The sequence below is a fragment of the Heloderma suspectum genome, chromosome 7, assembly GCF_057233095.1.
Source record: "Heloderma suspectum isolate Gila_16-S chromosome 7, 16-S_ref, whole genome shotgun sequence".
NCBI lineage: Eukaryota > Metazoa > Chordata > Lepidosauria > Squamata > Helodermatidae > Heloderma > Heloderma suspectum.
This window is the reverse complement of record NC_139464.1, coordinates 28954710-28981991: the sequence shown is the minus strand read 5'-3', so window position 1 is coordinate 28981991 and position 27282 is coordinate 28954710. Positions and strand designations below refer to the sequence as shown.

At 47.0% G+C, this 27282-nt stretch overlaps 1 protein-coding gene across 2 annotated transcripts in view; it reads left to right on the top strand.

Moving 5' to 3' along the window:
* FAM180A (family with sequence similarity 180 member A) overlaps positions 1-23829 on the top strand; it is a 29218-nt gene extending 5389 nt beyond the window's left edge. Inside the window, exons 2-4 of one of the 2 annotated variants that reach the window (XM_084811721.1) lie at positions 3695-3765; positions 15772-15872; positions 19991-23829. In XM_084811721.1, the coding sequence (XP_084667847.1) occupies positions 15774-15872; positions 19991-20347 (456 nt within the window). In that variant the 5' untranslated portion in view covers positions 3695-3765; positions 15772-15773 and the 3' untranslated portion in view covers positions 20348-23829. The remainder of the gene's footprint in view (positions 1-3694; positions 3766-15771; positions 15873-19990) is intronic. The other variant, XM_084811720.1, reaches the window with a different exon arrangement.
* The last annotated feature ends 3453 nt before the right edge of the window (positions 23830-27282 follow it).

The following is a 27282-nucleotide window of genomic DNA, read 5'->3' as shown; positions in this document are numbered from 1 at the left end:
AAATATGAAATATGTCAGTTTTGGTTTCTCCCACATTCAGTTTTTTTTTTTTTAATAATCTCATGTTCATTTTGTCCTGAATCTGGACAGTTTGGCAAATTTTCATAAATTCTTATCAAAACCAAACTAAAATGAACTTCTCACCCATCCCTATGCCAGGGTAGGCCACATGGTGCCCTTCAGATGTTTTGGACTACGACTATCATCAGCCTGAGCCAACATGGCCAATGGCCAGGGATTATGGGACCCATAGTCCAAAACACCTGGAGGGCCGCAGGTTGCCTAACCCAGCTCTAGGCAATTGGATCCATTGTCAAATTGTTCTGAGGTCAGGTAACAAAAAACAAGCCTCTGCTCTCTTTTATGTGGTAACTCTTCAGGTATGTGAAGACTTCTGCCATGTCCTGCTCAGGTTTGTCTTCTTCAGGTTAAACATACCCAGTTCCTTCAACTTTTCCTTGCTTTTCGATACTGCTGACCACTTTCTTTGCCTTCTTTTTAAATTTGTCTACATCCAACTCAATGTGCAGTGCCCAGAAGTGGACACAATTCTTTCTAGCTTGTTGCTGATTCTGTGAGAGGCAGTGGTTTAGTCGCAGTGCAGTAGGGTGCATTCCCCCCTAATTTTTGCAGGCAAAAATTGGGTGCAGCACTCATTTAACATTTTAAAGGCCTTTCAGTTCTTCGGTGTGGCTGTTTTTCTGAGAAGCAGGAAGGGAGTAATCACTTTCTGTTGTCAATTGAAACCACTGTTGGAAGAATCAGGACAGGGTGTATTAAGGACAGATGTCTATAACAATCAACATGCAGCATTCTTTGTGGAATGAAGACTATGCGGTCCGGTCACAGATATTTTAAAAATGTGATGGCTTGCATACAGCCAAGACAGCTAATGATTAAAATTTAAGGATTCCAGTGAATAAATGCAGCAGGCAATACAATCGGAAATGTAGTAGATATCTTTGGTGCTACTCATCCATCAATCCCGACTAGGATTGCCAAGAGACAGGGTTTGACATAAAGTTTCAGGGTTTGAGCCTCCTTCTCTGCATCTCTAGGTTGAGGCTGCTTTTCCTTCAGCCACCCCATCCCATTTTTAAAAAATAAAAGAAGGCCTAAGCACACTAAGGGGGGGAGGGGAGTAAATAATAGGACATCTGAGTAAATGTGCTTAAGAGTGCTCTTCAAGAGCTGTATAAAGCTCTGTGTCTTCTGCTATTGGCTCCACCATCTTATCCATCAGGTTCCATCCCTGACTTGCCACACAACGCTCAACTCTGCCTCTGCTAGTTATCACTAAACTCCACCCCTGCCCAATCAGGTGTTACCTCCTGAATTCTTTGCCTCCACCTCCCATCTTAAGGTCTAAACCTCAGGACAGCAGGCCCTTGTTTACAACAGTCATAAAAATATACGCAAATGGATAGGAGCCATAGGATTGTTCTCTAAGCTGGTTTTCCTAGCAGTGTTTTTTTTTCCTTTGGAAAATCCATGGAACAGTTTTATACCGCCGGTATGTTGCCTGGTTTGGGGGACATAAAGCCACCTCAATGGCAAAATCTATACTGGGGATATTTTATGCCCTATGTTGGGGATGATAAGTGGCTGACATTTTGGGACATTATGCAGATGACAGAAAACAACAATGTCATGGGAGGACTGTGTTGTAGGTCTACTTCTGTGTAAATTCTGCAATGAGGACACTTGGGGTAGCCCTTTAGGTTGCTCTATTTTAGCAGGGTTAAGCCACATAAATGTTCAGTTACGCTCTCTTTCCATCTATACCCATGGCAGATGGTGGTTGTGCATGAGCCATGCAATCCACAAGAGGAAGGAGTGGCATGCAATGTCTCTCAAGATACTAGTACATGGGGTCATCGAATGAAACTGATTGGCAGGAGATTCAAGACAGAAGAAAGCACTTGTTCACACAGTGCATCATTAAGGGTGCAATCCTATGGATGTTTAGGCAGAAAAACGTCCTACCACTCCCACCATGCCCCAGCCAGCATGGCTGGCTGGGGCATGGTGGGAGTTGTAGGACTTTTTTCTGCCTAAACATCCATAGGACTGTGCCTTAAGTTACAAAACTTGCTGCCACCATAAGGCATGGTGATCGCCGCTATGTTTATATGGGTTTCAATGGGGATCAGACACATTATATAGGTCTTATTCAAAGACTTTTTATCCTGCATCTCAACCAAAAAGGCTTGGAATGGCTTACATATATTCCGTAATACAACACAGCTCCTATCCACAGGTTTACAATCTAAAAGACACAACACATAAAGAAAAAGGAATGGGGAAGGAAGAGGGAGAAAAATTAAGTCTTTCAGCAGGGCTGGTAGAATGGCCCCACTTCCTCCTCTCATCATTCTCAGCAAAGCCTGATGGAATGGCTGCTGGTGGTAATAGTTGAGGGAGAAGAAGCCTTCATGTGGGAGGCCTTCAGCCAGGCTGGTCTCAATGGCACCTGGTCATCATGGCTCCATGGAGATTCTATGTTCAGAGGCAGTGAATGCCACTGAATGCTTGCTGATGGGGGGCAATAATGGAAGAGAGTCCTCATGCCCTGTTTGTGGGATTCCCAAAGGAATTTGGTTGGCCACTGTCAGAAATGGGATGCTGGAATATATGGACCAGTGGTCTGAACCAGCAGGGTTCTTATATTATTAACCTGGGCCTCATCAGAGCTTTTGCTTTCCCTCATATCTTGTACAACTTGAATTTCCTCATTGATGCCAAAGCACACCTAGAAATAGATGGGCCATTTGTGATTGTAGATGTTTACCTTCTCCTGAATACTATGTGCACTGCAAAGGTTCTGGTTTGAGATTCAGATTTACTTCCAAGACAGAGATTCATTTCTTTGCATTCTGAACTTCCAGGTTCTGAAAGGAACATTTATTTTCTGGCCTCATCTGTACGGTATGGTTCCACATCCCAGTCATTTTCCTTCTTGCAATAGTTTCTTGAATTTACCTGCTATCTGTAATTTCCACTCATCCATTCTAACTTGGGTGGTTCAAGTCCCCAGAAACAACTCTTGTAATGTTCTGAATATTTCATGTTTGTTGCTACCTAGTGCCAGAAAACAAAAGAGGTGAATGAACGATGTTCGAGACCTGTAGGAGTCTCTGAAAATCATCTCACTGCTCATCTCGTGCCTGATTCTGATTTGCGCTTGCGATAGATGCTTGCTCAGTGCAAATGGGAAATTTCCACAGATTGAGCAGTGATCAAATGGGAGATTTGTGCAAATCTCCCCAAATTTGCACAAATCTAATTTGTGCAAATTTCTGCCATAAACTAAAGTGGGGCTGATTCAGTCTATTGAGGAAATTTGCACAAATTTAGGAAACTAGGGAAATCAAAGTGGGAATTGGGAATGAGATGAACATGAGCATGTGTTCAACAATTTGCAAAGATTTTTGGTGGACACTTGCTCTCACTCACATTTGGAGCTTCAAACGGGGCACATTCACATGTTTTGCAAGCAAAAACAAAGTTCTCATATGGCCCTACAAAAGAATGGTTTAACCAAATAAGCTGGAGTGTTACTTCAGGTGGGAGTTCTTTGTCCCACAAGTCTGGTTGACTTGCACTTCAGGTGTGACCTGCATTGCCAACACACCATGAAATGAGGACATGAAACAGTTATCAGATTAATAAAGGCCATTATTTTAACTTAAAGGGATCTTCAATGAGATACAACATAGAGCACAGCTTTAACTCCACCCAACAGCGTGTGTTCCTTAATCTAAGGTAAGAACTGGGAGGAGACACCTCCCCCCCGACTCCTTTACATGGGCAACTTCACCCTGGCTCCAAGTGCTGAATTAGTCTCAGAAGCGATCTGTGCCTTTTCCCTTGCCCTTCCACCTTAAAGTAGGGGTGCAGAACTTCAGGCCTGGGGACCAAATTCAGCTCTCCTGGGATCCCAAGCCCCCTTTCCCCAACCACTGATCATGGGGTGGTTTCCCAGTTTTTGTGCAGTTTTTTCTCTATTCTAAAATCTGGACATGCCTCTCCTAAGGCTTAGGTATTGGCAGTAAAAGCTTCAAGGGGGCATAGCTCAATGATAGAGTCCATGCTTTGCATGCAGAAGGTCCCAGGGTTGATCTCTGGATTCTCCAGGTAGGGTGAGGATGAGGAAGGAATCCTGCCTGAAACCCTGGAGAGCAGCTGCCAGTCAGTGTCAACAATACTGGGCTAGATGGACTTCAGAACTTCTCTGAAATGGAATTCAGCCCTCAGGCTGAAAGAAGCTGAAAGTTACGATAGCCTGGTGGCCTCATCCCATCTCAGCTGGTTAGTTTTAGGTGGGATGATGGCATCCAGGAGACCAGGACCAGATCTCCAGTCAGCAGTAAGAGGCTGGTTGGGTAAGTGCAGGCCCAGCTCCAGGTATGGGGGAGACTGGACAAATTTCCTTCAGTGGGCCCCCTACTTGCCAGTTGTCTGGCTGGGTTCCTACCTGCTCACCCATAGTGGTGGCACACACTCACTACAAGCAGATCTCACAGTCTGCACACCCACCATGTACTTCCCAACACCACCATCTGAATGCTCCTGCCCCTAATGTAGGCACCTTAGTTGCACTATCTCCCATTGAAATCAAGGTGAAAAGTTAGTCATAACTAGGGATCTATGAGAATTCCATTTGGGAGGTGAAGCCTTGATGGATTTTTCCAGTTTGGCCCTGGTGGATTTCATTCTGTTTCCCACTGCTGGCATCAACTCGATCTGTAGTGAGTCAATCCAATGCATGGATTCTGTTTTATTTATTTTTTTAATGGCAGCAGTTTGGGCAAACTGGATCTTTTTCTTCTTCTTTTTTCTTTTTTGGAGATCTTGAAATTTGCACAAATGGGGTTGTAATTTTTTAAAATATCAATTTTTATTGGCATTCTTGACAAGTGCGCATGATCGCAAATCTGCCTACGTAGTCCAGCAGAGGCATATTCCCCTCTTGTAAATACCCTTGGCAGTTTCATCCTCTCCACATACTACTTCATTTAGCCTAGGTTCCCTTGTCAAAGAACTTGTCAATCTCGCCCCCCCCCCTTTTGCTTGGGAAGCGCAGAAGTGGAGGATAGAATTAACAAGCTCTTTGACAAGTATGGAATATGGCTGTGCTGGGCTGAATGAAGTCATGTGTGGAGAGGATGAAACTGAAAAGTATGTTTACAAGAGGGGAATGCACTTCTGTGGGGCTACACAGCGGATAGGTGGGCTTGCAATCATGCACACTTGCTCAAGATCACCAATAACAAAAATGTTTGTAAAAAAATACGACCCCATTTGTGCATATTTCAAGACACCTCCCCCCCAATATCCAATTAGCACCAATTACAAAGAAAATGCACAAAACATTTCCGGATTTTGGGGGGGGGGATCCGCTACAGTCCGTCACTGCTTACCAGAATGGAAGCACTGTGGAATCCCATCAGGTTTACACGGAATGGAATTCCCAGTATTGCACATTGCTAGTCCTGACTCAAGTCCCATTGATTTCAATGGGAACTATGTGTGATTATCTTAGTCAGGATTCAACCTAATGCTTCTGCATTACTGCATACATGCAAACTCTCCCTCCCTCCCTCCCTCCCTCCCTCTCCTGGGTCACACTTCTGGCTTGCCTAAATATATGATGATCTTTTCCACAGCTCTGCCCTAGGAGGGGAAAATTAAAACCACGAATCACACCCAGATAGACTTGGCACTCAGCAAAATTCCACAGACTGGCTATTACTCTGATTCATCATTAAAAAATAAATAAATGAAAATGATGAAGGAGTTGAATTCTTATAAATGTTGTCCAGGAGACTTTGTGAAGCAAAAAAAAAAAGCTCATCTTTTTACATTACAGGACTCATTTTTCTTTCCAGGGGTAGAAGAGGGAGTGATTCTACCTGCAGCAGCCTTGGTTGAACTTGTGTCTGCTGACCACTCCCCTTCTGAAATCTACTTAACAACCACCTTTTCCAGAGGCAAGAGCCTATGGCAAGAGCCCTCAGGCATTTTGCCAATGGCTTGCTGTCTCTAAGAGCAGAATAGCAGGGGCTCTAAGAGCAGAACAGCAGGAAACATTGGCTGGAATAATGCGGGAATAGGGAGAGACTGATTAGCCTCCATCTACAGTGTGGCTTTATGTTATGTTTCTGAGGAGAATGTTTGGTGTTTGGTTTTCCTTTCCAAAACTGCCTGGGAAATGGCACACCCTTATTTCTATGACGGTGGGATTCTACTGAACTAAAACACCCCATTATGTTAAGAGTTTCCACCAGCTCTGAATGAATTCCTTATACTGTACATCAGTGTCTTATATATCTGTGCCACCTATTTAAGGATTCAGAAATGTTTGGATGTCTGCTTTCACATTAATCCCCAAATTTCAGCAAGGCCTGAATTTGGCAAATATATGGAGTAATATTCTCTCATTCCCACCCCCGTCTCTCAATCTTCATTCTCCTGCACCATTGAGTTGCCCCTGTTTTGAAATTTCTGTAATATCCAGTTGGAGATGGTATAAAGCAAGAGATGAATGCTATTTCAGAGAAGCTCTTAAGGCTCCCAGGCCAAAAGCTTCTCTGAAATGGCATTCAGACCTCAGGCTGAGAGAGGTTCTGCACCCCTGATTTCAAGGGTCAAGAGCTGGGTCAAGAGAAGAGGATGGGCCCAACATTAGGTCTAGCATTGTGAAGAAGGGTTGAGGAAGCATGGGGAAATTGGAGAATGCAGTTACTCAGAAGGTGACCTTCTCTGGAACTTTCTTCATTGGGTGCTGGGAGAATGCTGAACCTCAGTCCCAATCCTGGGAGGGCAAACGGATTGCACCAGAAGGGTTCAATACTCTACATCCGGGGTGGGCAGCTTGTGGCCCTCCAGATATCCTGGCCCACACTTCTCTTTAGGCCTAGGCAGCATAGCCCATGGTGAGGGATGATGGGAGTTGTAGGCCAAAACATCTGGAAGGCCACAAGTTGTCCACCCCATCTTAAAGTACCAGTAGCTGAGGCTTGATGTGCTATCACTTGGAACTGGGCACCAGACACAAACTATTGCACATAAATGGTTTGCGGTGGGGAGCCATTTTGAAGGAGTTTCCCCATGGCTGAATTGCTGCATGAAGCCTTCTGACTGGTTGTGCTAGGAGCCCTCTGTCTAGAAGAACCCTAAGGCAGGGCTGGGCAGAAAGTAGATCTCCAGAAGTTTGGGCCTGCAACTCCCAGCATTCCTGACCATTGGGCATGCTGGCAGGGGCTTCTGGGAGTTGATCTATCTTCTGTTTACTCCTGCTATAGACCAAGACTAAACTATAACGCAACTAAATGAGACCAAGCTGAAATTAAAAATAATTAATAATCAGTGCTTTCTCCTGTGTTAAGACATATGCAAATATCTATCCCATTGGCATTGTTGTTGTTGTTGTTTCTGTTGTTATATGGAACCTCCAACAAAAGGCTGGTTGGGTTAATGAAAGAGTTTACTGCCCACACAAGGCCCCATTCCCTCCGTCTCTCATCTGTTCATTCTAAAGCCATACTCCCCCACCCAAGAGTGTGGGGCTGTTTACTTCTGGGTGGGGGTCAGGAAAAAAATGTGAGAAACATTGGGGGGGGGGGTCAGCTTACTGTAGTTTTAGACAAGGTGGCCGAGAGGTTTATTTCTGTTCTTTTTTTACACTTAAAAAAAAAAAGAAAAAAAGACGGCCTCACGGTTGCTCGGAACATCCACAAGGCTTTTCTGGAGTCTCCCACTTTGCATCCCAGAAAAATAGAGCTGTGGAGAAACCTGTGGTTGTTTGGAGCAGCTGCGAGGCCTTTTTTGTGGGGCATTTTCTCCCCCCAAACCACACATTGCCAAAAAACACTGGGCCAAAAGTCTGGTCCAGCTCTGGTTCATTCCCCCTCTCTCAAACTCACCTCTTCCTTCTCCTTCCATCTTCCCTTCTGCTTCCTCCTCTCCCTTGCTCTTTTCCTGCCATTTCAGCTTAATGGTACCAAGCGGCTCTGTTAAACCCCTCACTTGACCAAGGCAGGAAGCTGCCTTAAACCGAGTCAGACCATTGGTCTAGTTCAGCATTGTCAACACTGACTGCCAGCAGCTCTTCAGAGTTTCAGGCAGTAATTCCAGCCCTCCCTAGAGATGCTGGGAATTGAACTTAGGACCTTCTGCATGCAAAGCGGGGGCTCTACCACTGAGCCTGTTGTGTGTGCATTTCCCATTCCCCGCTTCTTTCCTTTTCCTCCATGCCTCCATACACATGGACAGTCTTATTGTTTCCTGTTGAGGGGCAGAGTTTTCCACATAAGATTTTGTATACTTCTGCAAATGGTGACATTCAAGTAGCACTAGCAGAGCTCCACCAAAACTTTCCAATGCACAAACCGTTGCCCATTATGCTTGTGCAACTCATTGTGCAACTGGTTGCACAACAGATTGCACAATGGATTGCACAAGAGTTATATGCAACCCGTTGCGCAACAGGTTGTACAGCCATAATGCACAATCACTTGCGCGACCACACTTGCACAAACTTAACTTGGGTTGGATTCTCCTCTTGCACATAGTTCGGAACCTAGTTTCCACTAGTGCAACATCATTTGCGCTACTGGAATGATACAGTTGAATACCCCTTGGGATTCATCCAAGCATGTAGTTTCCTTGCTGCTCGATGGCTCCATTTTGACTAGAAACCATTGGCGTTCAGCACTAGAAGGAGTGATGACAACTATTCTTTCTGGCCCATCTTCCTATCAAGACTAAAATAAACAAACACTACAAAATAATTAAAAGGTTAGAACAGTGCAATGAGAAAACCATCAAGGACAGATGGAAACATGGCTCAGTGGTATGACACATACTTCACATGAAGAACCCAGGTTTAATCCCTGCCCTCTTCAGTTAAAAAACAAAAAAGGAAGGTCAGGTAACTGGAGATGGGATAGACCTTTGCCTGAGATGCTGGAAAGACACTGCCAGTCAAGAGTAGAGAATATTGGGCTAGATGGACAAGTACACAGCTATCCACATTTACATCGTATCAGGGAAGGCTGGTGGCTCCGATGTCACTGGGGCTGTGAATCCACTCCAGGTTTCAGTCAGAACAGCCAGAACTCTAAAGGAGCCTTCCAAGGGACTTCAAGTTGGAGCCACCAGCCTCCACGGCCTATCTATCGCTGCTCCTAAGGCACCTATGTTGATTTCAGTGAGATCTGCCAAGGACTGCAATTCATTGTATCAGAACCAGTCTTATGTATCTCCTGTCTCCAAGCAATCATAATTACTGTGCGTGATGTGAGTCAGATGCATCATTAAAATAAATTAGTGCACATTGAGATGAAATCATTGTTTTACATAAACTTCTCCTGGGGAAGAAGGAGGAGACTGCGAATCACGTTAATACTGCCATGCTGTTCTTCGATACTGAGCCAGTGCCTCGTGCTGCAACTCTGAGTCGGCGTAGGAGGAAGCCGAGTCAGCAGAAAAGTTTCTGCATGAATTTCTAATTAGGAGCTGAATGCTGGCTGTGCGTCTTTGTCCATTTCAGTTGTGGGTGTGTGTGGGGGTGTTGGCTAAATTCGCTAACCAGTAAAATCTGGGGTGAAGAAATAGTTAAAAACAAAACCAGTAATCATGCATATAAATTGGAAATGGAAATACATGAGGAGATAGAAGTGTTAGAAACCATGGAGGCTGGTGGCTCCGATGGCAGTGGGGCAGTAAATCCGCTCTGGGTTTTAGTCAGAACCTCCTTTAGAGGCCAGGTGGCTTGGAATGGAAGAACTGGAAGATTTTAAGAGATCAATTTGAGTAACTATGAAATTTTGAAATCCAAATAAATTATTGGAGAGCCAGTATAATCTAGAAGCTAGAGCAGCAGTAGCCCTCCAGATGTGTTGGACTACAACTCCCATCACCCCTCCAGATGGCCAATATCAGGGATTATCGTACTTGTAGTCTGAAACATATGGAGGGTTGCCTATTCCCGCGCTAGAGTGTTGGATGTAGTCCAGGGAGAGCTAGGTCAGGTGTAGGCAACCTGGTGCCCTCCAGAAGCTTTGGACTACAACTAGCATGGCCAATGGTAAGGAACTGTGGTAGTCGTAGTCCAAAACATCTGGACGGCACCAAGTTGCCTACCGCTTGCCTAGAATCTAGTCCCTACTCAGCCACAAAGTTCACTGGGTGTCATGTTCCCTTGGCCCCCACCTTCCCCATGCACACACACAAGAAGGGAGGCTTCAGCCTCACGCCTTTAATTCACTATCAACAGGTTCATTACAGATGCAAATCCTCAAAGACTCTCGGGCTACGAAGGAATGACAACAGGGGACCCAAATGGGAGCTACGATGTTGCCAGCAGTTTGAACAGGGACTCGCTGGCTAGACTAACTTAGGGAGGGATGCCTCTCCCTTCCAGTGATGCTTCCCCATGATGCTTCTTAAGAATCCAGCCCCTCGGAGTCCGTGGCGGAACGGACTACTCCCCACCACCACCCCGCGAAGTTCGGTCAGGACGGACCCTCACACATCACCAACCGGGTCGACCGTCTGAGCTCCGCCTCTAACTTTTCCCACTTTGCTCTGCGCCGCAGTCTAGCATCCCTCGGGTCACACCCCACGCTCTCCTCCTCCTCCTGGGATCTCACGGGGGGGGGGGAGCAGGCTTCAGGCCCAGCCATCTGGGCACTAGCCTCCTGAGAAGCATGCCTAATCATATCTGAACTCACTCAGGAAGATGCCTCCCCTGGTTCTGGCTGTTCCTTTTCTGAATCTGAACTGCTAACTATCTCCATATGCTCAGAATCAATCCTGACACTGGAGGACCTTGAGCCAGCCTAGCCTACCTCACAGGTTTCTTGTTAGAGTTGTCAGGGTGGCAACAGCCTAAATCCTGAGACTCACATGGAAGGGCCTAGCTTCCTGCTTTACAGAGGGCAGTCCTCTCTTTGAAGGGCTGTCAGGGAAGAGTCCTCTCTTTAGAGGTGTCCCCTGTTGGAAAAGCTGCCCAGTCCAAGTCCAGTTTAAAAATAAAGAATCACAGGAAGAGACAGCCAATCAGCGGACCAAGCAGGCACTCAGGAGGTCACGTGGCCACAGCCCTCCCCACTATGGGGAGATGAATCGTATTTCCATTCAAATTATTGCCATCCTTTCTAAATTTGTATCTAGGTGTCTATAGTAGCACATGCAAATATTATTCAACTCTGCAACCACTTTTGTCCCGTCTTTTGGTGATGCATTTCCTCAATGATGTGCAAGTAGGGATGTACAAAAATTCCACCACGGATCTCGGGGAGGCCAAATGCCAGTGCATTTGGCCCCCCGAAATCGGTGGCGGAACGGCCTGCCCCCCCGCCCCCCCGGGACGAGACTTACCTTGGGTGGATCTTCCTGGCGGCGGCGGCGGCTCCGGCAGCGGCTCCAGCAGCGGCTCCAGTGGCGGTGCAGCGGCGGCCACTGCGGCGGCCGGTCTTCTGACCGGCTGCCGCCGCCGCCACTTCCAGTTAAAAAAACCACACACACAGTGATAGGCTACGTAAAGATGTACGTAGCCTATCACGGCTAGGTTTTTTAAAAAAAACGTGATAGGCTAAGTAAATGTTTACGTAGCCTATCACGGCTGACTTAAAAAACAAACAGCCATGGCCGCCGCCATTTGCGTATGCGTGGTTGTTTGTTTTTTTAAGTCAGCCGTGATAGGCTACATAAACATTTACATAGCTTATCACGGCTGACTGTAGGGACACAAACGGTGGCGGCTACAGCTGCCGCCATTTGCGTCCCTGCTAGCCAGCGGCCGGTTGTCTGGCTGCTGGCGGAGCTGGTTGGCGGCTCCGCAGAATCCCTGCGGAGCACAGCCGGCCGGCCAGGATTCCGGGGGGGAGGAACGGAGCGCCTCCCTCCCCTGTGAGGATTCCGGGGGGAGGGATGGAACGCCTCCCCCCCAACCATAAACATAATCCGCGAAAGGTAAGTGCCTTTCGTACATCCCTACTTGCACATGACCACCCTACATTGCCTGCCAACTCTGGAAGGAGTTCAAAGCAGATAGAGGAGTGCTGAAATCTAGGGATGGCGGAGAAATCCACCACAGACTCCAATGAGTCCTCAGAGTCCGTGGCAGAACGGACTACTCCCCACCACCACCCTGTGAAGTTCGGTCGGGACGGACCTTACCTGTCGCTGGCCGGGTCTGGGTCCATCCCCTTCAGCCCGCAGCCGTCCACTGCTGGGCTGCGGACACAGATGGCGTCCGGTGTAGTGGATGCCATTTGCATCCCTGCCCTTTGCCTTGATAAGCTACGTAAATATTTACGTAGCCTATCATGGCAAAGGGCAGGGACGCAAATGGCGTCCGCTACACCAGATGCCATTTGTGTCCGCAGCCCAGCAGCGGATGGAAGTCCGGCTGCGGACGAGCCTGGCTGGCGGCTCCGCAGACTCACTGTGGAGTGGAGCTGGCCGGGGAGGATTCTGGGGAGAGGGATGGATCACTTCCCCCACCCATGGATGCCTCGAACTGGAACGATGAGTGGGGTTCGTACACCCCTACTGAAATCCGACTAGGGCCACAATGCTGGAGGAGGGGAGAATCAACCCTTTCTCCCTGTGCTATTTTCCCAATCTAAATCATGCCCTCTTCCAATAAAGCTGCTATGTGCTTCGAGGCAGGGGGCAGGGGACATACCGGTACCATACGGGTCCCAGCAGCATGGCCAGGGGGGCAGAGTGTGTGTGTGTGATTTAGATTGGGAGAGTGGTGGAGGAGTCTTATTCCGTGGGCCCTACAGTTGCATTGAACTTATACAAAAAAAAGCCACCCAGGAAAACCTGATTTCCTGTGTCACACATCTAGTTCAGCCCTTGGTGAAATCCTTTGCTCCAGTCACCATTGATTCACTGGGAGGTGGAAGTGTTCGCATCTGACAGGTCACCCAACCACACAACCTCCCCCAAAACAACAGGAATTCTTCTGGTGCTTTAAAAATGACCGCCTGGGGTACATTTAGTGGAATACCGTTCACTTCATCCCATATGCATGAAAGCTTTCTGCCAGATTTCCATGATTTAGGGAGCTGCAGTCCAACACATTTGGACAACACACGGTCAGGGAAGGCTGGTTTATGCCACAATCCAACTGTTAGTCTCTGTGACAGCTTAGCACAGCTGACCCTCAGGAAGATGCACGGGGAAGTTTTCCAAGGAAGGGTAGCCTGAAAAGTTATTCATTTGATCATTGTTCCCTGGATCCCTGCCAGCAGTTGTTTAGCAAATAAACATTGTAACTGCTGGGTGATTGAAGTTTTAATTACCAAGCAATTAGCACTTCAAGATTTCAGTGCAGAACATTGTGTGCTTTTGTCTTTTTTTTAAGCCGCAGGAGCAAAAGGTGCCACAGCTTAGGAACAGAGCCCAAGTGAAAGCAGAGTCCAAAAGGGACGCAGGGGAGGAGGTGCTCCTCTGAAGACTGGATTGCTAACCTCCCTCACAGGGAAGTTGTGAGGGGATCAAACAAGGGATTACCTGGCTGAACCATTCACCCTCTGCACGCACGCCCACACGCACGCGCGAACAAGCACATCTGTCACCTTGAACTCTTGGCTTGAAGTGTTGAGGTGCATTGATTTATGGATCAATCCCAGGTGGACTGGGAAGTGATGTGGCTGATGAGCTGCTACTCTCAAAGCCCTGCTGACGGGGGAGCCACTTACACATCGCCAACTAGGAGGAAGTGCATTATCCCAAAAGTGGACCCCCATTTGAAAATGTAGAGGTATAGGTACAAACTTAGAAATAATAATGATTGTTTAAGTAGAAATACAATTAACCTCTCCAGAGTGAGCTTAGTCACCTAGACTGACTAGGTGACCTGGATGCTTGTGTAGTTTGCTGTCCAGGTGGGTGCTAGCTGTGGGTGAGCCGCTTCAAAGCCCCTGCTGCTCTCCCTTCTTAGGGTTTCTCGACTTTAAACCGGACTTGGACTGGACAGCCCATCAAGAAGAGGTCACTTTGGTCCTCTGCCAGCTGTTCAAAATAGATGACAGTCCTCTGTAAAGCTGGACACCCTACCTCGGTCACTGGAGCTATGGCATGAGGGCCCTGTGGGGGGGAGCTGATTTCCTTCCACCCAAACTGCTGCTTCTCCTTCTCCTTCATATCTTTTCCCTCCCAATGGGAAGGAAAGCCAGCCCCACGCTGGGGTTGATTCTGTGTGCCCGATCCCTGTCAGGGGAGTGAGTAGGTTTGGGATGATTCAGTGGATCCAAGGCTGCTCCTGACACACACACACTGGAATGACACACACACATCCCTTGGACCTTGTGCCACTGGGAAGACCACCAGTGGTAGATGGACACCAGCAGAGCTTTGGGCCAGTCACCTCCAGAGTGGCCATGCCTCCCCATGGACAGATCTCTCCTCGGTCAGTGGAGGGCGCCTCCACCCCATCTTAACACACACACATGCCCATCAGCCAGCCTCCAGCCTCCAGCAGGGTTTGGAATCACCCTAGTAATACAGATAGAAATAAAGAAAATAGCTCTTGATGTAAAAATATGAGCCCACGGCATGGACAGAGAGAGTGGACTGGGGAGCCAGGGCAACGCATGGCAGGTTAGGGGTGGAGCTTGGAGGAAGCCAGCAGGTCAGCACAGGAGCTAGGACATAATCCGCGAGTCCAGGGCAAAATATAGTCCAGCCAGCGTAGGCTGGTGGCTCCGATGTCAGTGGGCAGTAAATCCGCTCCGGGTTTCAGTCAGAACTCCGAAGGAGCTATCCAAGGTGTGAAGCATATCTCCGATCCAAACAAGGAGTTTGGACTGGTTCTGACTGAAACTTGGAGCAGCTTCACCACCTCATTGACATCGGAGCCATCGACCTACACCAGTTAGAATACCAGGTGGCTGGGGAATGGAAGAGCAGGAAGATGAGAGCCAGTGTAGTGTAGTGGTGAGAGTGACGGACTGGGAGCCGGGAGATCCGGGTTCTAGTCCCCACTTGGCCATGGAAGCTCACTGGGTGACTTTGGGCCAGTCACAGACTCCCAGCCCAACCTACCTCACAGGGTTGTTGTTGTGAGGATACAACGGTGAGGAGGAGGATAATGTAAGCCACCTTGAGTTCCTTGCGAGAGGGAGAAAGGCGGGGTATAAATGCAATAAATAAATAAATAAAAGATTGTGAGAGCTGGATTTGAGAGCGGGATTTGGAATGGGAGCATCCCCCCTGCCATTGTGCAGAGCCACTGAGTGCAGCCTTCCCCAAGCTGGTGCCCTCCAGATGTGTTAGACTGCAACTCCCATCGTTCCCTGGCCATGCAGTCAAACACATCTGGAGAACTTGGAGAAGGCCAATATTGTCAGTCTTGCATGAAAGGTGGCAGAATCTAGTGAGTCATACAGAGAGCCTGGCAGATGCTGGAGTTTAGGGACTGTTTGATGTATTCCTATAAATGTTAGAGAAGACGAAATATTGGAGTGGGGTGTCTGGAAGAGGAAGCAGGACAGTTCGGATGTTAGGAGAGAGGCAGGGCTTAAACTGAATCAAGGTTTGGCAGAGCTCAGACATTGGACTTGTTTTAATACCAAGCAGAAGTTCAACTGATGCAGTTTAAATTTACCATTGAATTTCTGCCTGCTGGGCAGCTCTGAAAAGTAGAGGAGCTCTGCTCAGTGGGGGTTATGGTGGCAAGGGGTGGGGAGTAGCATATTGTACAATGACCACTGACTGACATTCTCTCATCTCCTTCCACACCCCAAGCGATGCTTTTCCCATCCGCTCATCGTGTGAAGAGGTCCTCCGCCGCTCTCCTCAACCCAGTGCTGCAGAAGTCTCAGGATGACGTGGACCTTCTCTTTGAGGTTCAGTATGCACGAGAAAACATCCTCGGTCTCCCTATGCAGGAACTATACTGATGACTTGGGATAATCATATCATCAAAGCAATAGATAATGAAGAGTTTGGAGCAGAGATGTCATGGCATTCGTTTCAGGGTCTTCTTATTTCACATTAAAACAAACAAACCCCGACCGCTTCACCAGCTACAAACTGCTTCATGGATTAGGGATGGTTTGGGCAAAACTGAAAACTCAGGCCTATGCTTTTTAAAAAAGAAGCAGCATACCAATAAATAAATAAGTAAGATTTATACCATGCCCTTCAAAGAAGGGACCAGGGCAACTTATAATAAAATATTAAAACAGATCAAATTCTGCTGTTAGAAAATAATTATGCTATTATTGGATTCTGCGACCTGCATAATCCCAGGAACACTCTCGATTGTGAGGTTCAGGAGGCAGAAGATTTGGTATGTTTTAAATGCCTCCTGAAAACGTACTTGCTTAAGCAAGCTTTCTCTGACTTGTAATTAATCATAATTAATATGAAGCTGCTCCATTGTATTATTTTCCCATTGCTATTTTTAGCATCGTAGCTGAAAATGTTCTCAATACTGTGTTTTGAGCTGCGATTTTTAATAGTGTAATTTAAGCTGTGATATTAATATTGTTATATGTAAACCACTTAGGGTTTTTATTACATTGAAAGGTATATAAGGATTACTCAATCAATCAATCAATCAATCAATCAGGGGCATTGAACATCTTTTATTTTACTCCTCCTGGTCTTAAATGTGGTATCAAGCCACCACCACCCCAAAAAAATTTATTAGAGCTGCGCCTGGATGAGTTTGAGGAGGTCATCGAGGACAAGACATTCTCTTTCCTTGCAGTGAATCCAGTTCCTGCAAGACTAGGATGGTGCTTCTACACAAACTCTGTCATTGAGACGAACTACCTTTCCATAATGTAGCATTGAGGTGGGGAGCCTCTTTCAGCCAGAGGGCCAAATGCAACTTCCGAGAAGCTCTTGGGTGCTGCATGCCAGTGGTCAGCGGGGCCAAAGGCAAAAGGGGTGGGATCAAAATACCAAAACTACCAGCACATTTTAGCTTAAGGCACTTGCTGCCAGTGTTTCAGGCTTTCAGAAGTGGGGCGGGGGGGCGGGGAAACTGCACAAAAGCTGCAAAGCCACACAAGAATCCATGGTCGAAGAAGAGGGTGCTGGGCCTTCTGGGGAACCCCAGAGAGCTGGAACGGGACTCCAGGTTGGCCAGATTGGGCCTGTGGGCCTGAGATTCAGGGACCTTCAGGGCTCTTCGTCCATCACCCGGCTGAGTCTGAGACTTTGTTCTCAAAAACAACAAATGAGTTGGTAAAGCTGTGTCTGAACTGTATCAGTTGAGGGTGCAGGGGGAGGTCCTAGGATGGAATGCTGCCCCGCAAAAAAAAAAATATATAGATTCCTGCTCATAAAAAAAACTAGCATGACAGGAAGAAGGTCACACAGCACATAGTTAAACTATGGAATTCACTGCCATTAAGATGTAGTGATGGCCACCAATTTGGATGGCTTGAAAAGGGGATTGGACAAATCCATGGAGGAGAAGGCTATCAGTGGCTACTAGTCCTGATGGCTACGGGCTACCTCCAGTAAAAGTGGCAGTGAGCCTATGTACACCAGTTGCTGGGGCTGGTGTAAGAGAGGGCTGTTGCACTTGTGTCCTGCTTGTGGGTTCCCCTTGGGCACTGTGTGAACAGAATGCTGGACTAGATGGACCCTTGGTCTGATCCAGCATGGCATTTATTTATTTATTTCATTGATATCCCACCTTTCTTCCATCACGGAACTCAGGGTGGCTACATGTGGTTCCCAGGTGGTCCCCCCTCCAAGCACTGACCGGACCCAGACCTGCTTAGCTTCAGTAAGGTAGCTGTCTCATGTGCCTTCAGAACATGTCTGGGACCTTATGTTCTTAGGGTAAGGGGAGGGCCTCAGCTCAGTGGCAGAGCACCATTGAATGGGTCCCCCATTCAATCCCTAGTATCTCCATGTAGGGCTGGAAAAGACCCTCATTGGTGACCCTGAACAGCTAGTCAGTGCAGAACCTCTGACCCAGGGGCCAAATCTGGCAGACCTGGGGTCCCAATCCAGCCCTGCTGGGTTCCCCAGATGGCCATGCTCCCTCTCCTGGCCTTGTTCCATTCCCCCAAACATCCATCAGTTGGTGGTTTCCCAGATTTTGTGCTGGTTTTCCCCCATTCTATGTGAAGCTTCTCTTAAGGCTGAGTGAATGGCACTAAGAGCTTCAAGCTAAAACACGCTGGTGTTTTGGCCCTGCCCCTTTTGCCCTCAACCCTGCCCAACACTGCAATGCGGCCCCCAAGAGCTCCTCTGGAATGGAATTCAGCCCTCAAGCTGAAAGAGCTTCAATACCCTTGCTTTAAGGCAAATGCTTAGCAATCATCCGAAATGGAATTCGACCCTTGGGCCGAAAGCAGTTCTGCTGGTGTAGGCAATACTAGTGCTGTGCCAAAAATTTCTCCCACATTTATTTCAACCATTCTCATTCAGGTTGATAGAAGAGAAATTGCTTCCGAAAAGAAATTCAGACCAGGAGAAATTTTGGAGAAATTCTCATGGGTTGGGTTTGGGGTTCTTGCCCTTCCTTTACTTGTGAGGTGGCTGAGGAGTGTGTGTGAGTGTCCTCCTGTCTGTCATTGTACAGTCACCTCTGTGGCAGCCTGTAGCCTCCTCAGCTTCCCGCACTTCACTTAAAGCTATTACGAGGAAGACCTCATGAGGCAATTCCTCCCTTGGGGCTTTTTCAGTTCAGAAAGTGCAGGTGGCCTGGGAGGCTGCAGAACAGTGGAGAGATGTGTAATCAAGAGAGAAAATACACACAGCACCACCTTGCAGTGATTAGGTAAGCTCAAAAGCCAAAACAAATTCAAAATTCTGCCTCAGAAAAGTGGAAGCCCCAGTGTAGCTGCTGCTGTTGCCACTTGCAGGAGCAGCTCAATAAACCAAAAACCCTTAAGAAAAAAGAAAGAAGCTGTGCCAATAGTGAGCCCTTTCTGTGAGAAACTGTTGGAGAATTTCTCCTCCCCTAGGTAGGGATGTACGAATCCCCTTACCTGCCATGCACAGGGGGTCCACCGGGGGGGGAGGCGATCCATTTCTCCTTCCAGAATCCTCGACAGGGGGGGAGGCGATCCGTTCCTCCCCCCCAGAATCCGTCCAGGCCAGCTCTGCGTCGAACCTGCGGAGCCAGCCGCCAGCTCTGTAGGGCTGGAGAAAGTCGATACGGCTGGCAGCCATTGCTGCGCCATATCTCTGTCTAAGTCAGTCATTTGCATTTGCATCCCTGTTCACACGATAGGCTATGCAAATATTTGCGTAGTCTATCACGGCCAAAAACAGGGACGCAAATGGCGTAGTGGGTGCCACTTGCGGCCGTAAAGCTGGTCGATTAGCCTAAATGCAGCCATAAATGGCTGCATTTAGGCTAATCGACCAGCTTTACGGCCGCAAGTGGCACCCACTACACCATTTGTGTCCGGGGTACTGACTTAGAGATACAGCACAGCAATGGCTGCTGGCTGTATCGACTTTCTCCAGCCCTGCGGAGCTGGCGGCCAGTTCCATAGGTTTGATGTGGACAGGGATCTGACCCGGACGGATCCCACGAGGAGGCAGAGGTGAGTGGTCCGTTCTGCCACGGGCTCTGGGGGGGCTGGATTCTAAGAATTGGGCCTCATTGAAGTCCGTGACGGAATTCTCCGCCATCCCTACCCCTAGGAGAAATTTGGTGAAATTGTCTCCCCGGTTTCTCTGCCCACAAATAAGCTGGAGAATTTTGAGAGGCCATTTGTGCACACCTCTAGACAATACTTTGCTAGATGGACCAGCCATCTGGCTTGGTATAAGGCAGCTTGCTATGTTCCTTAAGAGCAGGCTGGAAGGAACCCTTCTCTCTGACATCTAGTTTTCTATCTGCATGCTCCCCGTTTGGAGGAACATTCCATTATGTGACTCCTCCCCTGCAGTCAGAAGTGGTATAGTCCAGGTGCCTCATCTACCCTTTGTGGGAACTAAATGAGAGTCAGCATAAAACCCTTTCCCTGTGTTTTTGTTCCAGTTTCTTCTTGGCGAGCTAGAAATCAACAATGACCTGAAGATCTCCGTCAAAGATGAGGAACTGGCTTCAATGAGGAAGGCAATGGCATTTGACACTCTGTGCAATGATGTTATCCCCAAAAGCATCACGGATATTCGCCGACTGAACGCCAGGCTGTCAGGATATTCGGGAATGCTAAAGAGAGAGGATTTCGAAAGGACAGTGTTGACTATGGTCTATGCAGCATATAGGGCAGCTCAGTCCCAAGGACACCAGAGAGACACCTGGGCAGATTCCTTTGTGAATCTCTATAAGGCCCTGAAGCATGACTTGATGTTCTCATCCAGCCAAACACCACCCTCTCAAAGGACTTTATAGATTGGAAATTCACTTTGATAGGAAGCACATTTGCCTCTTTGCTTTGTATAAAAAAAAAAAAAAAGGAGAAGAAGTTTAGGACTGGCAGAAAGTTTCTTTATTCTCTAGCTCCTCCTAGAGGGTACCGGTTATAAAATCTTCTGTATCCAATGACTGATTGTATTAATTTTGGCCAGAGAGCCTTCCGAATTTCTCTTCACCTGAATTTCTCCCTGGAAATGACCTGGTCTTATTGCTGAAGGAGAGCCGATGCATTAAGAATCCTTCACTCTTTTGCTTTGGTTTAATTTCCGATTTTTGTACAGAGCGCTGTGAGTGCAGAGTTCGCCACACTAGAGGCAAACACCTTCTCCCAAACTCTGCTTGGGTTAACTTGGAAATCAGCCAGGTCTTCCAAGGGGTGGGGGGTGGGGAATCAGAAAACTTACACTGATTTTTTTTTTTCTGAGCCAATCAAAGGACTCAGGAAAAATGCCTCCATCAATCCCTGCCAGGCCACCATCTCCAAAACCTCCCCCTGCCCGCCATTGACACCTCCCCCTCCCACCTAAACACACTCCCCTTTCCCTTCTTTGTCAAACCTTGGAAGTTTTCTCTATTACAGTATGTGAGAGAAAGGGGGAGGGAAAGAGGTGAAGGAGCATGCAGGCATGTTTGTTCTCAGCATGTTTGTTCTCAGTCCAATAAATATTGATTTATTGGACTGAGATTGTTACATCTGAACAGGGCTACAGATGTGTAGTAATGTAGCAGCAATAATGGTGAGGGGAGAGGAGAAGAGAGGAGAGGAGGGAGGCTTGTCCTTTTTCTCCCACCCTCTCTATCACCCTGATGCACTGGGTACCAGCACACCCAACACACAAAGCCCAGGAGAACATGGGAGATGTAGTTCTCCAAGGGCTGTCGCAATTGCTTTGGAATAGAACTGTGTGCAAATTAACTCCCCCCTCTCAGCCTCCTGGACCCCACTCACTGAACTGCTGTGTGTTTACCAGGCTGTTCACGGATTGCCGCATGGTCCACAAGCACCCAGAGACTGCCCTTCCCCTCACCGAGCTGCCATTTTGCAAAAAAATGGCAGCTCGTGGTTTTCCATAAAAGTAACTTTGCATAAATGGCAGCCAAAAAGGGGCCATTTACACAACATTACAGGCGTAAATGGTGCATTTACACCAGCAATTTTCCATAAATGGCCTCTTTATGGTGGCCATTTATGCAATGTTCTTTTTATGGAAAAACCTGAGCCACCATTCTTACACAAAATGATGACTCAATAAGGGAACGGGTGGCCACTGGGTGCTCACCAAGGTGTCCTGTGGCTTGCACAGCATGGCAAGCAGGGGTGGGGGGGTGGCACTTCAGCAAGTGCCCGGTGGGGATGGACAGAGGTGAGTCCGTCCATCCTTAGCGCAAATGGCCTCTTGAAATTCTCCACCCTATTTGTGGACAGATAAATTGGGGGTGGGATTGCACTGAATTTCTCCTTGTAGGCCCCGTCCAATCCTACTATTCTATGACTATTCTATGATTCTCCAACAGTTTCTCACAGGTAGGGCTCACCATTGGCAGGGGTTGTAGCACAGCTTCTCTCTTTTCCTTGGGGGCTTTTTGTGCTGCCACTGCAAGTGCCAATAGTATCAACTCTGTTGGCAAGTTGGCCCCCATTTTGCATCCACCACAACCCAGGTGTGAGGGGACAGTGCTGTGTCTAGTTCTGGGAAGGGGTGGAGATACTGCCGGGCCAAAATTTGTCCTTTAATTTCCTGAAAGTTTTCTTCCCCCATGAAAGAGGTTTCCATTGTTCTGCTTAACCTTCAGGGTTTTCATAATTTATTTTTGTGGTGTTTTTGAGCTTACCTAATCTCTGTGAGGCAGCCGAGGGTGCTCTTTTCTATTATACAAATCTCCTTGCTCTGCAGCCTTCCAGGCTGCCTGCACTTCCTGATCTGAAGAAGCCCTATAGGAGAAATAACATCATGGTGTATTCCCCTGGGCTTTAACTGACATGTGGGAAGCCAAGGAGGCTACAGGCTGCTGGAGAGATGATTGTATAATGAAAGACAGGATGCTTGTGCAGAGTCCTCAGCCACCTCCTGAGTAAAGTAAGCACAAGAAACGCAAACCCAAGCCATGAGAATTTCACCAAAATTTCCTTCTCCTTTGAATTTCTTTTCAAAAGCAATTTCTTTCTTCTTTTTTAAAATCAAATTGAAAGAGAATGCTAAAAAAAATGAGGGAGAAATCTTCAGCACTTTGGAATATCTGGGTGCTTCCAGTATTGCTGTTTTTTGACTAAGCCACCATTAATTGATCTCTCTGGTTCATGGAGGGTGCAATCCTATGGGGATAGTCGGCTGCCTCCAAACTCAGAGGTGGTCGACTATCCAATGCAGGGCAGGTGGACCACAGAGGGGATCTTCTCCTTCGTGCTCTGGATGCCCTGCATTTGTGGCTAGATAGCCGATTTTGGCTGTCTATCCAGGGCATGTTGGAGCAGGGGTGGGGGGCAGGGCGGGTGGCACATAGGAAGCATCGTAATGGTGCTTCTGCAGTCCCCGCCCTGCCCTCAGGAACATCCCCTTTTTGGCTGCTCTGCACTACTCTTACTAGTACGGAGCCAGGGACGAACTGCTCCACCTGCAAGGCGGTGGGCGAGGGAGCAGGGAGTCGGGTTTCTGGGAACTGAGCTTGGAGTGCTGGCTCTAAGCTCTGTTCCCAGAAACCAAAAAATCGGATACTATGGACATCTAGACGCTGTCTAGCAGCCACAGGATTGCACTTTAGTTTGTTTATTTCCAGTGTGTTGTGCAGAGAGAGAGAGAGAGAGAGAGTTTAGTGCTAGATGGCTTTCTCTGCAGGAATAAAATAGAGAATATGCTGTAGAAATATTTATCCCGAGGAATAGATTACTGTTATCTGGCACCTGACAGTGACTTACTGCCTTGAGGTTGGTGTGAATGTGTGAAAATTGAGTTCTTTGCTTCAGTACAAATACATCAGTGAGCACACCCATCCAGAGCAATCTAAGCACATTTACTCAGAATCAAGTGCTGTTGCATTCTATGGGGCTTACTGTAGGCATAGGGGAGAAATTGTTTCAGTTTACCTTCTAATGTGAGCCTACCTAAATTTTCAATTTCAAAACACCATGCAAACCGACACTCTGTTATCCTTCAAACTTCACACTTCTCCATATTTTGCAATGGAGTTCCCCAGTCCAAAAACATATACACAAATGTGTATACTTGGGAAAATAACATTAGAAAATGCAGCATATTAGGGAGAACTGCTTGCAACCAATGTGTATATTAGGAAAATATTCATACAAAAAATGCATGTATTAGGAGAAATCTGCACAAAAATGCTTATGAATTTTCATGCAAACTTCTTTAAAAATCACAGTGTTCAGGATTAACTGAACTTAAGACTGGAGAAATTCTCAAAGTTCAAGATGAAATGAAGTAAATAAAAAATGAGAACCTGAAATTGACAGATTCTTCCATCTCAAGCTTACTCCCAGGTAAGTGTGCACAGGATTGCTCCCTTGAGCAGTATTTTTTTTTTTAAATATATATTCCTGACATGAAAACTGGTCGATGTTCGATATCCACAATGGAGAAAATTCCCATCCAATATACTCTTGATAAATTCAGTAGTTTTACAGCAGGGAATACCTTTGGCATCATCTGTTTCAGAGATGGTGACAGAATTATTGTAAGAGGTGAAAACTGTGCGATACAGGCCTCACATGATTCCTGAGAGATAAGAGAAATCATTAAAAGAAAACAAACCATCGTCACCACCCTTCCTGCAAATGAAACCAAGCATGTCAGCAATGGTGGCTTTTGTAAGCTCTTTTGCACACAGATGGTGGAAAAAGTCAGTATTTCTTTTCTAGAAATAAATTCTTTGGAAATTCTGTGGAAGTTCTGGGAAGACTAATATTTATATATATTCTCCAAAACTGCACTCACAGTCAGACTGAAAAGGCCCAAGCAGAGTCAATGTCCTGGTATGGCTCCAAGCCTAGAAGGGACTCTGTGTGGGCTCAGACATCTGTTCAATGCTGGCAGATCAAAGCCCTCAGCTAGCTGTGTAATTACAGCATCCCCGGCTGTTTCTGTCTTGTGATTGAGTAACTCTCTAGCACAGGTCAGGAAGAATTCTGCTGAATTCCCCGGAGAGCGGATAGGTCAGTTGAGGTCACATCAGGTTGGCCAATCAGAGAACCAATGACAGGCAGCTGATCTTGTTTGGTTTGGCGGGTGCAGGGAGAAATCAAAGGACATCGCTGCAAGGCCGGATTCATGTTGCGGAACCCCGAAGGGCACTAATCATTTTGGGAGCGTGGCCTCCCCCTATTGTGCAGAGGTATCTAGAGGAAGGATGTTCACTCAGGTTAAAGGGGGCGCACACATTTTGACCATGCAGCTCAGTGGTAGAGCACCTACTTTGCATGCAGAAAGTCCCAGGTTTGATCCCCGGCATCTCCAGGTAGGGCTAGGAAGGAATCTTGCCTGGAACCCTGAAGAGCCGCTGCCAGTCAGTGTCAACAGTACTGGGCTAGGTGGACCTAAGGCATAAGGCAGCTTCATAAGGCAGCTTCCTAGCTCTTCTTGGACAGACATTCACATAGTCACACACATGTTGAGAAGGTGTATGTGTGTGAGAGAGAGAGAGGTGGGGGCGAGAGAGAGATTTTCCTTTAGAGGGGGAGGAAGAGGGACACAAGGATCAGAGCAAGAACAGGTGGAACCATCTGTGACTACTTCCATCTCACAGCATTACATGAGATCAGGGCTGGCCCAGGACATTTGGCTGCCTGAAGCGAAGGACAAGATGGCGCCCCCATCCCATGCACTTGCTTCAACACTTGTGATGGGATTTATTTATTTTATTTTATTTATTTTATTGCATTTATACCCCGCCTTTTTTCCTCTTGCAAGGAACCCAAGGCGGCTTACACTATCCTCCTCCTCTCCATTTTATCCTCACAACAACAACCCTGTGAGGTGGATTGGGCTGAGAGTGTGTGACTGGCCCAAAGTCACCCAGTGAGCTTCCATGGCCGAGTGGGGACTAGAACCCAGATCTCCCAGCTCCTAGTCCAACACTCTTGCCACTACACCACACTGGCCACGCCTGAGGCTGCAGCTTAGTTTAGGGGATCTATGTCTGACTCTAACTATCACTAAATCTGTATCCAACACTGAGCTAGATCTAGATGAACCAGTCGTCTGTCTTAGGATGAGATAGTTTCGTACGCTCGTTGACTGCACCCCTCTGATATGTGTTGCCTACGTGATTTGTGGTGTAGTGGAGCCAAGACTCTCAGGGATGCAGTGCTGGCACTTTTTTATGAACAGGGATGCTGATGTCATCTGCCACCCCCATCAGGCTTCCCTGTTGCCCCTGAGCTGAGCTGCAATCCTCACAGTAGCTGGGGGAAAAAGAATGTTCCCAGCAACAATAGATTGTTCCTTGCTGTTATGTAAGCGATTGGAGAGCCAGTGTGGTGTAGTGGCGAGAGTGTTGGACTGGGAGCTGGGAGATCAGGGTTCTAGTCCCCACTTGGCCATGGAAACTCAGTGGGTGACTTTGGGCCAATCAGAGACTCTCAGTCCAACCCACCTCACAGGGTTGTTGTTGTGAGGATAAAATGAAGAGGAGGAGGATAATGTAAGCCGCCTTGGGTTCCTTGAATAAAAAAGGCAGGATATAAATGAGATGACAGATAGATAGATGATAGATAGATAGATAGATAGATAGATAGATAGATAGATAGATGGATAAGATAGATAGATCGACCGATCGATAGATAGATAGATAGATAGATAGATAGATAGATGATAGATAGATAGATAGATAGATAGATAGATAGATAGATGGATGGATGGATGGATAAGATAGATAGATAGATAGATAGATAGATAGATAGATAGATAGATAGATAGATGATAGACAGACAGACAGACGGGTAGGTGTATTTTGAGATGGCTTGGGCTAAAATGGGCAATTAAAACCCATTACCTTTACAAAAGACCTGCTTCTGGTGGTGATGAAAAGTGCTAGAACTGGTTTGTTGGTATGGATCAGCACAGCAGCCTGAATTTGTGGACTCTCCTTGGGGGCGTGGCTATGGGGATTGTCATGCTGAGCACCTCCACTTCAAAATCTACCGTGACACCGCTGTATATGCTGTGGCTTATCTCACTTCCTTGAGCCTTTGGGAGTTAAGTGCTCTTCAGCCATGTTGAGGTCGATCTGGGCAGTGCTGGGAAATGATACTTCTGATGGTGCTATCTTATTTTGAGGGATGATGTTGGTGGCCTCCCTGCCCTATGAGCTTTGAACAGAAGAGCCTCCTAGCACAGCCTTAGTTTAACTTTAAAGCACATTTCACACCACAGTGAGACTTCCCCCACAGTCAAAATGGAGCGTTGTTGATTTAACACCAAGTTTCCCTTGCTCTCTGAATAATACATGTACAAACAAAACATAAAACACCCTGGGGCTCCCTGTGGAGCAATGAACCTTAGGAATAACTCTTACAGCCCTCTTCTTCCAGCTTGTAAAATAAAGCCTTCCCAGCTTTGTAGTTTCCACCCATCTTTTTTACTGTGGGTAATGTCAGAAACACAAAATATGGCAATGATATCCCAATAGGTCTATTTTATTTACTAAATAATCTCTAATAAAGAAATAAAACAGCAATGTTTCAAGATATATTTGGATCTGGGGTCCATCGATCCATGGAAATAAGTAACGACTAGCAAGAAATGAATGAATGAATGAAAGAAAGAAAGAAAGAAAGAAAGAAGCCTTCCCCAACCAGTGCCCTCTGTATGTGTTGGATTACAACTCCCAACATCTACCAGCCAGACACCAGTCGTAGTCTACAACATCAGGAGATCACCATGTCACCATGAAGGCTG